The 14399-nt window shown below is 40.3% G+C and overlaps 1 protein-coding gene and 1 long non-coding RNA gene across 2 annotated transcripts; one reads left to right on the top strand and one right to left on the bottom strand.

Annotated features, from left to right (window-relative positions):
- The first annotated feature begins 500 nt into the window (after nucleotides 1–500).
- Nucleotides 501–3303, top strand: LOC115188827 (zinc finger C2HC domain-containing protein 1C-like). The gene is made up of 2 exons (XM_029747674.1): nucleotides 501–1824; nucleotides 2162–3303. Exons 1-2 carry the CDS (start codon nucleotides 1219–1221, stop codon nucleotides 2378–2380), a joined length of 825 nt encoding a protein of 274 aa, XP_029603534.1. The 5' UTR covers nucleotides 501–1218; the 3' UTR covers nucleotides 2381–3303.
- A 579-nt stretch (nucleotides 3304–3882) lies between these two features.
- LOC115188826 (uncharacterized) lies at nucleotides 3883–7896 on the bottom strand. Its single transcript, XR_003876610.1, has 4 exons — nucleotides 6969–7896; nucleotides 6608–6718; nucleotides 6364–6426; nucleotides 3883–6133 (listed from the first exon to the last, which is right to left on the bottom strand). It is a non-coding gene; the product is annotated as an uncharacterized LOC115188826 (long non-coding RNA).
- Nucleotides 7897–14399: the final 6503 nt, after the last annotated feature.

Raw genomic sequence — 14399 nt, 5'->3', positions numbered from 1 at the left:
GTGCCACAGTATGAGTCATAATACCCATAAAACATAGCGGTCAAACAAGAAATGGTTCCAACCGTCTTTCCACCATAGGAAATTTTAGAAACACTTAAAATAAGGGATGTGTTTCATGAAGGTTTACCCTTGTGTGACGTTTCAATAACAAGTGTAAATATCTGTAGAAAAAGGTTACTTATCAATTTAGTTGCTTGCATTTAGCCCCCAAAAATGAAATGCTAATTATCTGCTAATGTGGCTATCACAAAGAACTACAAACGCCATGATGATCTGGACGCGACTGCCGAGGCAAAGGTAAGAACTAACTATGTTAGCTAAATTTAGACATGAATAAATTGGCAAAATGTCTTTAAATTGACAATTCAGAGAGTTCAGTAATATGTTTCACCTCAAAGAAAAGTGGCATGTTTAAATATGAGATGAGGGCAAGCAGTTCAACACAGGTAGGTCACATTCACCATTTTGGGCTGCAAATTATGGTCTATTATGACATCACATCCACATAAGTGTGTGAGATTCTAGAAGTCTCATTATTTATGAACATATTATGATGTCAAAACTGATCAATAAATTCCAAATGTTCTGTTTGAACATTCTGGTGTCTGATTGCTGAAAATAGAACACTAGTATCCAAGACAATCTAGCAGATTCCTCCTGAGATATAGTTAACACAGTAGATCACCATAAAATATAGAAAGGGCTACTAGACTACAACTTAGTTGCAGAACGAGGTTAGAAGAAGGCCACTGTCAATCTCCTTGATGATGAGGAGATTCTTGCAGCCGCTAATGGAAGATAATTCTTTAACAGGGAACCTTGGAGCTGCCAGTAGCAACTCCGTTCAGCCTGCCCTGCCATCTCAACCCAAGGCCAATGAGAAGCTTCCAGCGCTCAAACAAAACAGTTTAAATACCTCCACAATACCAGTACTGGAGTTGACTGAAGAAAGAAAGGATGCTCTGCAGCGACTTGCCAGTTTGAAGGCTGTGGAAAAGAAACCACATCCTCCCTCCAGAATCCCAGTACTTCAGAAGAAGAGGTCCATCTGCAATTGGAAGAGTCAAGGACTGCATGTAGCTCCAACATCTCAGCAGTCAGGGAAGGCTACTGTTCTTCCCATCCGGAAGCCACTGCAACCCATCCGTACCAAGAGGGATCAAACATGCGTGGTGAAAGACATCTACCTCCATAGTGCCAAGCCATTGAAGGCAGTCCATGAAGCCAATATGGTCGCCAAGATGCCACTGCCTCCCATTAGAGCTAGTCACTGTGCCGAACAATTATGCCAAGAAGAAGCCATTCCAGCCAGTCAGACCAGAGGGCAGCCCTCGTCCTGCTTACAGAAGGCAGGTTGTGAAGAAACACGTTCAGATCAAGACTCAGACCCTAACTGTACAGGATCTACCGCCATGCCCCGATGAGATGGTATGGGACGTCTTTAACTCAGAGGCTGAGCAGGTGATGGCATATATGAAGGCCAAGCTGATCAGTGTCACCCAAGAATTGAAACTGATTAAAAGTGGGGCCAAGATGGATGCTCAGGCTTTGGAGGAGAAAAACGCGAAAGTGCGGTTGAGAAAAAAGGTGGAGAAGTTCATCCAGGAGATCTGCCTGATGAAGGTGGATTCTGACCTATGGGAGATGATAAGAGATAACGAAGAAGAGGAAGAAGAGGAAGAAAGGATTAAAGAGGTGAGGAGAAATGGAGAAGAAAGCAGTGTGGCAAGTAAGCCAAAGGAGACAGCCACGAGATACACTGTTAGCAAGCCAAAGGAAGTCAAGAAGGGTTTGAACATGGAAGAGAAAAAGGAGGACAGACAGGTAAAGTAGCTTGACATTCCAAAGCAATGCTAACTGCTGATCTAGTGTAGTGTTGGTGATCACGTGCGTTTGTATCAGAGGAGGCTGATGGGAGGAGTTATAGGAGGATAGGATCGTTGTAATGGCTGGAATGAAATGAATTGATCGGAATCAAACGTGGTTTCCATGTGATTGATGTGTGTGATACCATTCCTTTTGTTCTATTCCAGCCATTACAATGAGCCCATTACAATGAGCTCCTCCCTCCAGCCTCATCTGGTTTGTACATATTGTATATCTTGTCTTTGTTGCCCAGCTGCCCATTATTTGGCCCATCTGATAACATCCATTCATTCAGGTGGTGTTGAAACGTCGATTTGGGATGAGTGCAGTCAACTCCAAGCTGAAGCAGTGTGAGCACTGCGGCCGGTGCTTTGATCCTAGCCGCCTGGAGAAACACAGTGAGATCTATGCCAAGCTCTCCTCCAAGAGCTCTAGACGAGGGGTCTATGACTCCACCATGCACCGTCTCAAAGGCACTGTACTGGCTGGCTACGTGAAGCGATCCGTGATGTGATGCACCAAGGGACCTGAGTCTGTCACTCTTTCTTATTTTGTATTGAACAGACAGACATACAGTGACTGATAAACCACCTGCTGGCCAAATGAGGACTTCTACCTTGGAATCTGTGAGGGTTCCAATAAGAGGCAGTACTACTAGGAGGCAGTATTGTATCCAGAAACATCTAAACCAACAGTGTTCTGCAGTTCCTCAAATCTACAGAAACACCTGTATAAAACACCTCAATAAAATCAAATCCAAACACTCATCTAAATCATTCTGTCAGATGTGTTACTAGTGCAGGAAAATAGAATAAATTAAATATTAAGAAACAAGGGAACGTATTTGTGAAATCTGAATATTAAAAGGAGTGATTTTGTTTCATGCGTTTTAAAAAAGAAAGATCAACTAATTAATTTAGTTGTATAACTTACCAAATTTACACAAATAACTGAAGTTGGTCAGCTTTTGACAGCTTTATCCTTGGACTGTCGACATAATCCATGGATGATTACAATTATAATTCGATGATGTCTGCAGAATCCCGTGTCTCCCTTCTCCACCTCCTCCTTGAACTGCTGCACACAGTCCAGGAAGGCCACCATGGCATGGTCAAACTTGTTGTCCCAGAAGAAGCGCAGGCCCCCTGTACAGTACAGTGGTAGCTCCTACACACGCAAGAAGAAAGAGAGAGTGGAATGTACCATATACAACATGGCCTATTCACTGGGGTTGGCTTCGGCCAGTCTAATGAGCATTGGAAAATAGTTCACTCTTTTTTTCACAGCTTATTAAAAAAGGTTTGTTTGTCTCCATATAGTAGCCAGTGGTAAGTGTGTTCATGTACTGGACCTGTTAGTTCGAGACCTCACTTGTTGGTAACAACCATCACACCTCCTCATCCATGCTTCACGATGGGAACCAAACATGCAGAGATCATCCGTTCACCTACTCCTCGTCTCACAAAGACACGGCGGTTGGAACCAAATCTCAAATTTGGACTCAACAGACCAAAGGATAGATTTCCACCGGTCTAATGTCCATTTCTCGTGTTTCTTGGCCCAAGCAAGTCTCTTTTTCTTATTGGTGTCCTTTAGCAGTGGTTTCTTTGCAGCAATTTGACTATGAAGGCCTGATTCACGCAGTCTCCTCTGAACAGTTGATGTTAAGACGCGTCTGCACTGCAAAAATTGAAATCTAAGTAAGATTAAATATCTTAAATACTGGCAATATATACTTGTTTTTGGTCTGACAAGATATTTCTTCTTATCAGCCAGTTTGTATGTTGGAGCATTTCACTTGTTTCAAGCTTTTTTGTCCTTAATTATCTTAAGATAATATAACTTGTTACTGAGATTGTGTTATTGGTTCTGAGTAACTTAATGCTCAAAACTAAAAATACCAGAATTATAAAGCTGTTTCATCAACACTGACAAGTACAGAACTGCTTTGTCAAAGTCAGAATTTCTTATTTCAAGCATCTTATCCTTTTCATCTCTTCACATATTAAGAACAGATAATGACCAAATGGAATTCAGTTTTATTGTAAATCATACACACAGCACAGCAATCATGTAGACAAAATACAGTACAGAACAAAGACAGTACACTTTTCATATCTGGGGAACACACTGAGTCATTTGAAGTGTTGTACAATTCTATTACTTCCCCAAGATGGTATTTGACATGTACATAAGTTTGGCTCTTGTTGCTAATTGTGTAATGAGAGGTAAAATCAACCAGCTTTTCAGCATCCACTAACTCAGTGGCCTGTGCAAAGTGTGGGACCTCAACTTGATAAGACATGATGTTTCTATCAAAGTGTATAGTTTGAAATGGTGGATATTCCAAAAAATAAAGCCTAGAATCAACGAGAAATATGTTTTTGACCAGTCCAAATTCTGCATATTACCATTCAGTACTTTGGCAAAGATCATGGACTTCTGATTTATGTATTTTATTTGTATTGATTACAAGCCATTTGAGTGATACAGCATGGTTTACTTCATTGAAACCTAGGAAGTCCCTCAATTTTCCACGTAAATATTGTAGATCTTTAACCTCTGATACAGGTCCCATCTCCCTTTCATTTGAAAAAACTGGGTGCATTGAACTGTCAACATTTTGGCAGCTTTCATATATTTGGTTCTGATTGATCAAAGACTTGCAAATATTTTTTTTAATTGAGCTTGGAAGCCCATTGTTTAAAGAAACAATGTTTAGACTCGAACCGCATACACATATGTCTAACCATTGGACCCAATGACTTTATCTGTGATGGCAAATGTATCATATAATGCTGTTTAGGTGTAACATTGCGGTCTGGAAAAAGCTCCTTCCAATACTTCAAATGATTTACAATGAGTAACTTCAACCTAGACACAGTCACAATGGAAAGAACAGGTGCAAATACTATCTGTACAATCTCTATTAGCTCAATTGTCAGTCGTATATATGCATTGACTTCCAAACTCTCCAAAACAAATGGCAATATCCTTAGCAGGACAAGCATTTGCCCAGATGACTGTTTTAGTTTTCCATCACTTGACGTTAATGTACTAACAGAAATTGGGGATGGCCGATCGCTAACATCTAGAGGGGAATAAGAGAAACCAAGAATAGCAGAATTCACTGAGTCCAGATCAATCTGTCATGACACAACAAGATGATTCAAAATACATTGGGGCTATGCCCTCCATAATTACATGCATAATGTCTTGCGGAGTTTGTTGTATGATATCAAAGGCTGAGAATTCAACTAACTTGCTCCTTCTATTGATCCCATATGTTGTTCTCAGGCTGTTGCGAAGCAAGTCAGTCTGTGCCTTTTCTATTTCATCACACTGTCTGACATGCTTCTCCAATGTCCTTTCAGTATATGCATCCTCATTGAAGTGTGACTGCATGTCCTCAAAAGAACACTCAGTGTCTGCACTTACAGTAGGCAAAGCCCACACCCTCTGAACCCTACTAGTTCATGTTGTGCCAGGGTGTCTCCAGAGAGAGAGACCATGGCACCATATATCGTTTTCTCGCCGTTAATAGTTAGCATTTTAACCCCACTGTACAATGAATGCATCCATGTCTTCCTTGATTCTATTCAATATTACATCTACACCAGATTGACAGAGGTCTGCTGATCTAGCCATGGCAAGTAGCCTGATAGCAGCCAGTTTAGACCTGTATTTTGGATTTATATTTCCTAGGGTGTAGTACACCATTAACAACTTGTTTTTTGATGCAAAGGATCCTAGTGGATTACAGATCTCTATTTCATCCGTGTACAGAACAATCTGCAATGCATTTGGTTTCTCTGAAAATAAGGGATGTGATTTTAGAAGAGCACCATCAACAATGTCATGAAAAAAACTTGCCCTGCACATCTGGGGTCCCTTTTCAACCATAGACAAAATCTTTGGGTGTGATAAGAACTGCTCTAGACTTTTGACTAATGGTACATAATAAAATAATTTGTCTTTGATGAAAATGTCTTTTGATCCTCCACATTTCATCCTGCATATGGTTCAGGCAATTGGAATTTCCTCTGCGTCCAAACAGCTTCTTAATAACACTGTCCTGTCTAAATGTTGTTGCAACGCCAGCAAAAGGGTCAATGAAATTGTCAACTATATCCATTGCATCTTTTTCAAGTTGACCTGATGTGCTTCCTGAATGCTTCTTTAGCACTGCCTCCATCTGCTTCCTGAGGTTGTCCAATAGTGATGATTGATACTGCTGTACCCCAGCAACAATGTCATTCACACCTTTCTGAAAATGAGACAGTGAGAGAGGTGGGGATGTCATCAATCATGGAGGTTGGAACACACCATCATGTATACCTATGATATTCACATTTTCTTATGACATATTCATTAACATAAGGACATAAGGGGTCAACAATAGTAAGGTAGACAACCTAGCACTGAGAATGAACTCAACCATCACTGAACCACTACAAAATGATCTGCATAATGTAACAAACCAAATGCTCTGCTTACCTGTGAGAGAAGATGCTTGGCTCTGGTATTTATCACAAAAGCAGTGGCATGTGTTGTCAGATTCTAAAAGAATGTTGACATTGAATGTAGTATCCTGAGGCTGGACATTACAAGTTCATGACAAGTATAATGTTTGTGACAGGAGAAGTGGTTGCGAAGACTGACTATGAATGCTATTAGTAAATCTAAGTACTTAAAAAAATATGGTACATTTCAGTAGATTGCCACCAACCGAGTAACTTACCTGTTGCACTGTGACAGCTCCATGTTGGTCAATGCCCCTTTGCCCATCATCTGAGTCAGATGGATGGAGTTGCTGATCAGTGATGCTGGAGTTAGCTAGAAGACTGTTGTCCTGTGTACCACACATCAAAGAAACAGATGATTATTTGAAATTGTATTTAGTGTCACCAATAGTGCTATTTAAGTGTTTTGTTCCTATTTATCATCGATTATTTTCACATCAACCCAGCTTTAGCCATAAGAGTCATTATGGCTACAATGATCGAATAGCCTAATGGACAGTATGATTTTGGTCCGTGTATCGTCTGTTCATTAAATTATTTTTTTAAATCCAGAGAACAAAACAAATGCAAGCTAGCTACTTGTTCCGGTGGTGCTTGGCTTTCCTCCGATGGCTGTTCATCTGGTCGGGTGCAATCAAGTAGGTGTTGAAGGTGGTTTCTCTTTACATGATGGAAGGAATTGTACACTATATTCCTCAGAGCATCCGTCAATACCACAGAGCAGCCAGAAATCAGGGCTGCCACTGTGAAATCTATTGATATGGCTCAATAACAGTTTCAATGAAAAAGTAATAAAAACGCAGCAGATAACGCACCGTCAAAGCATCTTGAACGTTACTAAACGCAAGTAAAACGTTCCCACTGCTTTCGATGAAAAGGGCGGAAAGAAGTGAAAATGATGTTCAGTATTTATAATAAAACCAAGTAATTTATTGGAGTAGAGAACAACACCACTGGGACTTTTAACTATACATGTATCACTCCGCTTTACAGGTGTTCTAATAACCGTTAATTACATTAACAATCGTTATCTATCTTAAATTGTAACAAACTTCGCACGGCAAATATGAACATATTTCTACAAATAACATTTGAGTTAAATGATGAATGGTCGTCAGGAGAGGACGGTAACGTGTAGACCTACACAAAGTAGCAGTAGCAAGCTAGTGTGGAGGAAAATGTATATGTGTTGCTTGGCAACAGTCCAGTCCCAGACCAGTTGGGGAACTATGTGTGTTGGCGGAGCCAAATAAATGATGAAATAAATAAACAAATCATAATCTGTTGTTGCTTATTACTGTTAACTAAGAAATTGCGCTTGTAGAAGTGTTGTATAAAAGCAATATCACACTCGAGGTCGTGCTGTTATACTGAATATTATTATCTTTGGCCTGCGGCCTCGTACCTACGACCGAATCACAGCCGTGCTGATATTCAGCACTCCCTCTCTTGTGATATTGCTTAACTGACGTACGTTCATCACATTATCTAGCTAAATAAGGGAGGCCTAAAAAACTAAAAGTCAATACGGTCCAAATCTTTGAGTCATCTAACAACACCATGAATGAAGATGGAATGGATGACACATATCCAGGCATGGACCATATATCAACCGCAGTATTAAAAGGTAATGTTCATTTGTTTACACCCGTCTACCTTTCTCCTTAGCAAGCTAACGTTAGCTAACGTTCATTTGAATTGGAAAGTTGGCAAACCAAGTTAGCATGCTAATTTTAACTAGGTAACGTTGCCTTTTTTGCAGTTAATAACTGCACGAACGGCCATTCGTTGAAAAAACTTGAACTTTGGTTAGATTGAGTGCTTTATTGCCAGAAATAGTGTTAATGAGGTGTAATTGTGCCCTAATGACTGACGCCGTCGATTATTTAGCTTCGCCGTCTTTGGCGCCCTTTCTATTGACAATAGAAAATCAATAGAAATGGCGCCAAAGACGGCGAAGCTAAATTATCGATGGTGTCAGTCATTGTCTACAATCTTAGCTAGGCAAGCAAAGATTAACTAAGGTTTTCAATATGGGAGACAATTTAGCGTTAACGTTAGTTTCATTAGCTTGCACTATCTTTTGGTTTAAAGTAATTGACTTAAACGTTCATGATATACTAGTAAACTCATTTTGTTAGCTAACATGAGCTATCTTGGTAAATCATTCCTGCATTAACTGGAAAGGGAAGACAGCATGCTAATGTCTCATAACCTATATCAACCTGACACTTTGCGTCTATAAACTATGATTTAGTTGCTAATTACTTAACTATTTTCCATGTGGTTTCATGTATTTTTTAGCTGCTAATATAAGCACAGACATGCTGCCCAGCCTCTAAGGAGGATTTACATGATCTCTTTCCCGGTCCAGAGCACTTCTTCAGAAGGAGAACCATTTGGAGATTTACTCATGGTGATAATGAGGTCATGTTAGATTTTGACATTTGGGAGACATTTAATCTAACCATGCAGACAGTGTTTCCTGTTATCAAAGTAGCATTTCCTGGCCATCATTACAATACATGTATCTACAGATCTACTTGTTTTGGTGTTTGCTGTTAGGTTGTTGTTACAGTGTGGTGTTCTTTGCCTTTATAATTACTATAGAATAAATGTATGTCTTATACAGGGTGAAGAATCAGACCTGTGTAGACCAGCTACCTCCTCTGGGACCTGGAGAGATCCCCACTATCTAGATGCAGCACCCCAGAGGTTGAACAGTTGGGTGGTAAGTACACAAATTGAAATAGTGGATAGTGTTTCCTTATAAATGCAACTTCTACTACTACTCTAAATGAGGGACTAGAAACCAAGTGACTATTTAGTCTTCAGTGTTTCCTGTGGAATGAGAGGTTTGTGGTGGTAGTACCAGCGGAATCACTGGTCTTAATTTCAGTCTACATTTTTAAATGTTAATTGGTGGGGTTTGTGATGTTTTCTGGCATCAGAAACTACTGAGAGGCCTACAGAACCAGGCGAGACATTATAAAACTCTACAGGAGATGTACAAAACCAAGGCCAGACCCAACCAGAAGGATGTTTCCAGCTCCTGGACCTTGAATTCCAAGCAAGACGGGCCTTCATCGACTCTGATGCTACTAAGGAGCAGGACAGGCCTACCAAGATACTTCAAGGGTATCCCTGCTTCAGAGAACTGGAACATGTAAGCAAATGTATTCATTTTAAGTAGGCCTATGCTTCTTTATCCTGGTTAACACCAGACCAAATCTCAAATGAGATGCGGTGTGGGAACTGAGCAGCGTGAGAAGCCATAGCAGGGACGGGGGTAAACTACTTCGGGCAAATGTAAAACAGTGAGCTCGCGAGAATTCGGTCTGGTTGTCTGTATGTCTGTCATGTTATGGATGAACTCCGGCGGATCCTCGATCGAGGGAACTGCTTTATATCTGAACTGAAGACCTGCTGGGGGACCTTTTACAACAAGGCACAGTTTTATGTAGTGTTCAAAAAGGTAATGAAGCCACCGCTGCTGGACAAAGGTAATTACTGGCTCTGTTGACAATGGAGAATCCCATGAACGGATTCATTTTTGTTTAAATAACTGGCTGCAGTAAATCAAATGAAACTATTTTTGTTTTTAACAGTGAAGCACTCAATCGCTATGATGAGGGCTTTACCAGATATATTCCCATCACCTGTGGCTCCACCGAAGAAGTTAGGACATGCAAGTGAGGCTATGCTTCACATCCTTGAGGTAAGAAATGTGTGCATGTATTAGAATTTTCATTACTTAACCATAACATACAAAAAGTGTGAATTGTCTTTGTTGTCATATTTGTTTTTCTCTTTGTGTTTGTGTCAGTCTGCAGAAGACCCCAACACCTTTCTTCAGGAGAGACTACTCTTCAGCCGTGTCGTGATTATCTGCGAAACCAACTGCGTACTGGCCATTGGAACCATGCCTGTGGTGACCTTCCCAAAAGAGGACATCTATGCCAGCGTGACGTATCTCATGGCGCGTTATTACAGTAGTGGGTGTGGAGTCAGCCGCAGGAAACAGGAGTAGTTGCTAACGGGCTTTTAATGAATTGCACCATAAAAGAAAAGTACACCCACGAAAACACAACTGGGTGTGATCCAACAAACACAATGATCCAATAACACGTACCACTGCATCAACAACAGTCGACAACAGAAAGTAAGCCCGCACACAGAACAGGTGGGGAAACGGGCTTAAATACTCAACTAAACACTAATCATATACAGGTGCAAACAATCAAGACAAAACCAACAGAAAAGGGAAAAAGGGATCGGTGGCAGCTAGTAGGCCGGTGACGACGACCGCCACCCGAACAGGGAGAGGAGTCACCCTCGGCAGGAGTCGTGACACATATTGCCTTATTTCAAGACGATTGCAATAGCATTGGATTCTAAATTTAAGCACATTTTCCTACATATTGAGAAGATAATTCTTAAATATTTTCTTTGTATCCAGACAAATGTACTTGTTTTTAGTGTAGCTGTACTGGTTTTAAGAAATATTTACTAAACATACAGCCTTATTTCAAGATGATGGCACTAGCATTTTCTAAATTTAAGCACATTTTCCTACATATTCAGAAGATTATTCTTAAATATTTTCTTTGTATCCAGACAAATTACTTGTTTTTAGTCGAAACGCACTAGGTTTAAGATATCTGTGCGTTCTTTGAGACTAGATATTTTTACTTGTTTAAAACATCTTGGCAAGTAAAATTTTCCAGTTCTGTTAGCAGATAATTTTGCTTATTGTCACGACTCCTGCCGAGGGTGACTCCTCTCTCTCCCTGTTCGGGTGGCGCTCGGCGGTCGTCGTCACCGGCCTACTAGCTGCCACCGATGCCTTTTTCCTTTTCTGTTGGTTTTGACTTTATTGGTATCACCTGTGTTCCATTAGTGATTAGTTGGGTACTTAAGCCCGTTTCCCCACCTGTTCTGTGTGCGGGCTTTTTTCTTTCTTGCACTGTGTATTGTGTAAGTGGAATGTGTTTTTGGGTCATTGTATTTTCATTACACCCTGTTGTTATTTTGGGTGTATACTCTCTTTGATGGTGCATTTATTAAAGCACGATAGCAAACGCTCGTTTCCTGCGCCTTACTCCACACCCACTACATCAAGCGTTACACTTATTTAAGGTAATATTTCCTGCATTTTTTTGTTTTTTTTGTTTTTGAGAGCTGACTTTTTGCAGTGTATGTTGATTTGTTTAACCCTTTTGGGTTACTACATGATTCCAAATGTGTTATTTCACAGTTTTGATGTGTAGACTATTATTCTGCAATGTAGAAAATAGTTTAAAAATAGAAAAGCCCTTGAATGAGTAGTGTGTCCAAATGTTTATCTGGTTCTGTGTGTGTGTATCTACCTATCTATCTGTCTATTGGGGGATTGGAAATGATGCAGACAATTACATTGATGGAAGCCACAATCTATATGCGATATTAAAGCTGATCTACCCCCTAAAAAACAAATAAACATCTCACTTCGGTGCCTTTATCTCTCTCTCCGTCAGGCCTTCATCCGCCTTTACCTCGCCCACCACAAGGAGGAGCGCATCGACGTGCTGCAGCTGGCCCAATAACCCTTCCTCATGCCCCCCTTCCGCAAGGCCCTGGCCACCGGTCCTGGGCCGTTGGCATCGGGCTCCACGCCCTCCACCTCCAGCGCATACACAGCAGTGCCTCGAACTGAGGCGCCCAACACCATCCCAGAGGGACCCTGTGGGGGCCACATTACTCAAACGCCCTCCCTTCTAGATAGGGGGATGGGGGAAGGAGGATGGAGGGGGTAAAAACAGACTAAAGGATGGAGGAGGAATATCTGACGTGCCCTCCCTATCCTCACCCCTCCTAAGACATGAAGGGGCAGTGCCAGTCTATGGCTTGTCTGTAAGACCCAATGGCTGTACATGTACACACCCCTGCCACAATGAAGAGAAAGACCTTGCTTGGCCTGTCCAGTGGGCTGCATCACAGGGTCATAGGAAAACGGACTGAAGTCACAGTATGTTGTGTGTGTGCATACCTGTTTTCGGGAAAACCAAACAGCTCAAATCAAATTGTATTTGTCACATATATGTGTTTAGCAGATGTTATTGCAGGTGTAGTGAAATGCTTGTAAGCTAGAAGCATTGCAGCCCTATCTGTCGGCACCATTTTCTTACGTATCCATTCCATTTGATATTTTGAGAGAAAGGCTTTTTTATAAATTATTGCTTGAGTTGTATCATAAGTTGAACTCTATATATTTCCCAATAATAGAATCAATTGCCCCCTCCCTCTTTTTGGAGGGCACAAATGAAGGGGGAGTTTCTATTTTTGATGACCAAAGTTGAAGGCATGCCTGGCTGATACAACAATGTTACGTTTTACACACGTCTAACTGTCAAGTGAAAGAAATAAATAATTTTCACTAGGATCATCACTTTTAACTGATTTGATCAGATTTAAATATTTTCTTGGATATTGGACTGGGAGTTTACTTTGTTATTTGGATGGTTGTCCATCTTTTTTTCATGAGGCTTTCCCCCAAAATGGAGAGGGAGAGACTTAATAGAAATGCATATAAACCATTTAACCGACTTTTGGTATAACTTTGTGGTTCGTTAGCAAGGAGTTACGTCAAAGATAATTCTCATTCATTGCAAATTGTGCAGTGTAACATTCTAAATTCCAACATGACTTAAATAATAGCAAAGTTATTTTAGTATATTGTGAAACATGATTTCACTCTTGAGCATAGGTGTGTTGTTTACCAGAGAAAAGCAGAATAGCCTAACTGGTAATACTCAAATATACACAGCCATACAGAGCTAGCTACATGCTACGTACAAGGCTAGCAACACAATGACTGCCTGAAGAGCCAATCTAAAAGTGCCTTCAGAAAGTATTCACACCACTTGACTTTTTCCACATTTTGTTGTATGGATTAAATTGAGTTTCACTGGCCTACACACAATCCCCCATAATGTGAAAGTGGAATTATGTTTATAGAGATTTTTACAAATTAATGAATTGAAAGTATTGTGTAAATACGTATTCAATCCCTTTGTTATGGCAAGCATGATGTTCAGGAGTAAAAATGTGCTTAACAAGTCACAAATTGCATGGACTCATCTGATAAGTGTTTAACAGGATTTTTGAATTACGACCTCATCTCTGTACCCGGCCCATACAGATAATTGTAAGGTCCCTCAGATGAGCAGTGAATTTCAAACACAGATTCAACCACAAACACCAGGGAGGTTTTCCCAAGCCTCGCAAAGCAGTGCACCTATTGGTAGGTGGGTAACAAAACAAACATACGTTGAATATCCCTTTGAGCATGGTGAAGTTGATAATTACACTTTGGATGGTGTATCAATATACCCAGTCAGTACCAAGACATTGGTGTCCTTCCTAACTCAGTTGCCGGAGAGGAAGGAAAACGCTCAAGGATTTCACCATGAGGTCAATGGTCACTACTATTGATAATTTTGAAACTTTTACTTTTACTTCACTACATTCCTAAAGAAAATAATGTACTTTTTACGCCATACATTTTCCCTGACAGCCAAAAGTACTACTTACATTTTGTCAGGAAAATGGTCCAATTCACGCACTTATCAAGAGAACATCCCTGGTCATCCCTACAGCCTCTGATCTAGCGGACTCACTAAACACAAATGCTTTGTTTGTAAATTAATGTCAGAGTGTTGTAGTGTGCTCCTGGCTATCCGTAAATAAAACAATAAAATATAAATTGTGCTGGCTGGTTTGCATAATATAAGGAATTTGAAATTATTAATACTTTTACTTTTGAAACTTAAGTATATTTTAAACCATATACTTTTAGACTTTTGCTCATGTAGTATTTTACTGGGTGACTTTCAGTTTTACTTGAATCATTTTCTATTAAGGTATCTTTACTTTTACTCAAGTATGACGTTTCAGTACTTTTCCCACACTGCTCTCCAGCAACTAAGTTAGGAATGACGCCTGTATTTTGTAGTGACGGTGTATTGATAC

This window comes from Salmo trutta, unplaced genomic scaffold (genome assembly GCF_901001165.1).
Source record: "Salmo trutta unplaced genomic scaffold, fSalTru1.1, whole genome shotgun sequence".
In the NCBI taxonomy this organism is placed as follows: Eukaryota; Metazoa; Chordata; class Actinopteri; order Salmoniformes; family Salmonidae; genus Salmo; species Salmo trutta.
Note: the sequence above shows the minus strand (reverse complement) of the source record. Positions and strands in the feature narration are given on the sequence as shown.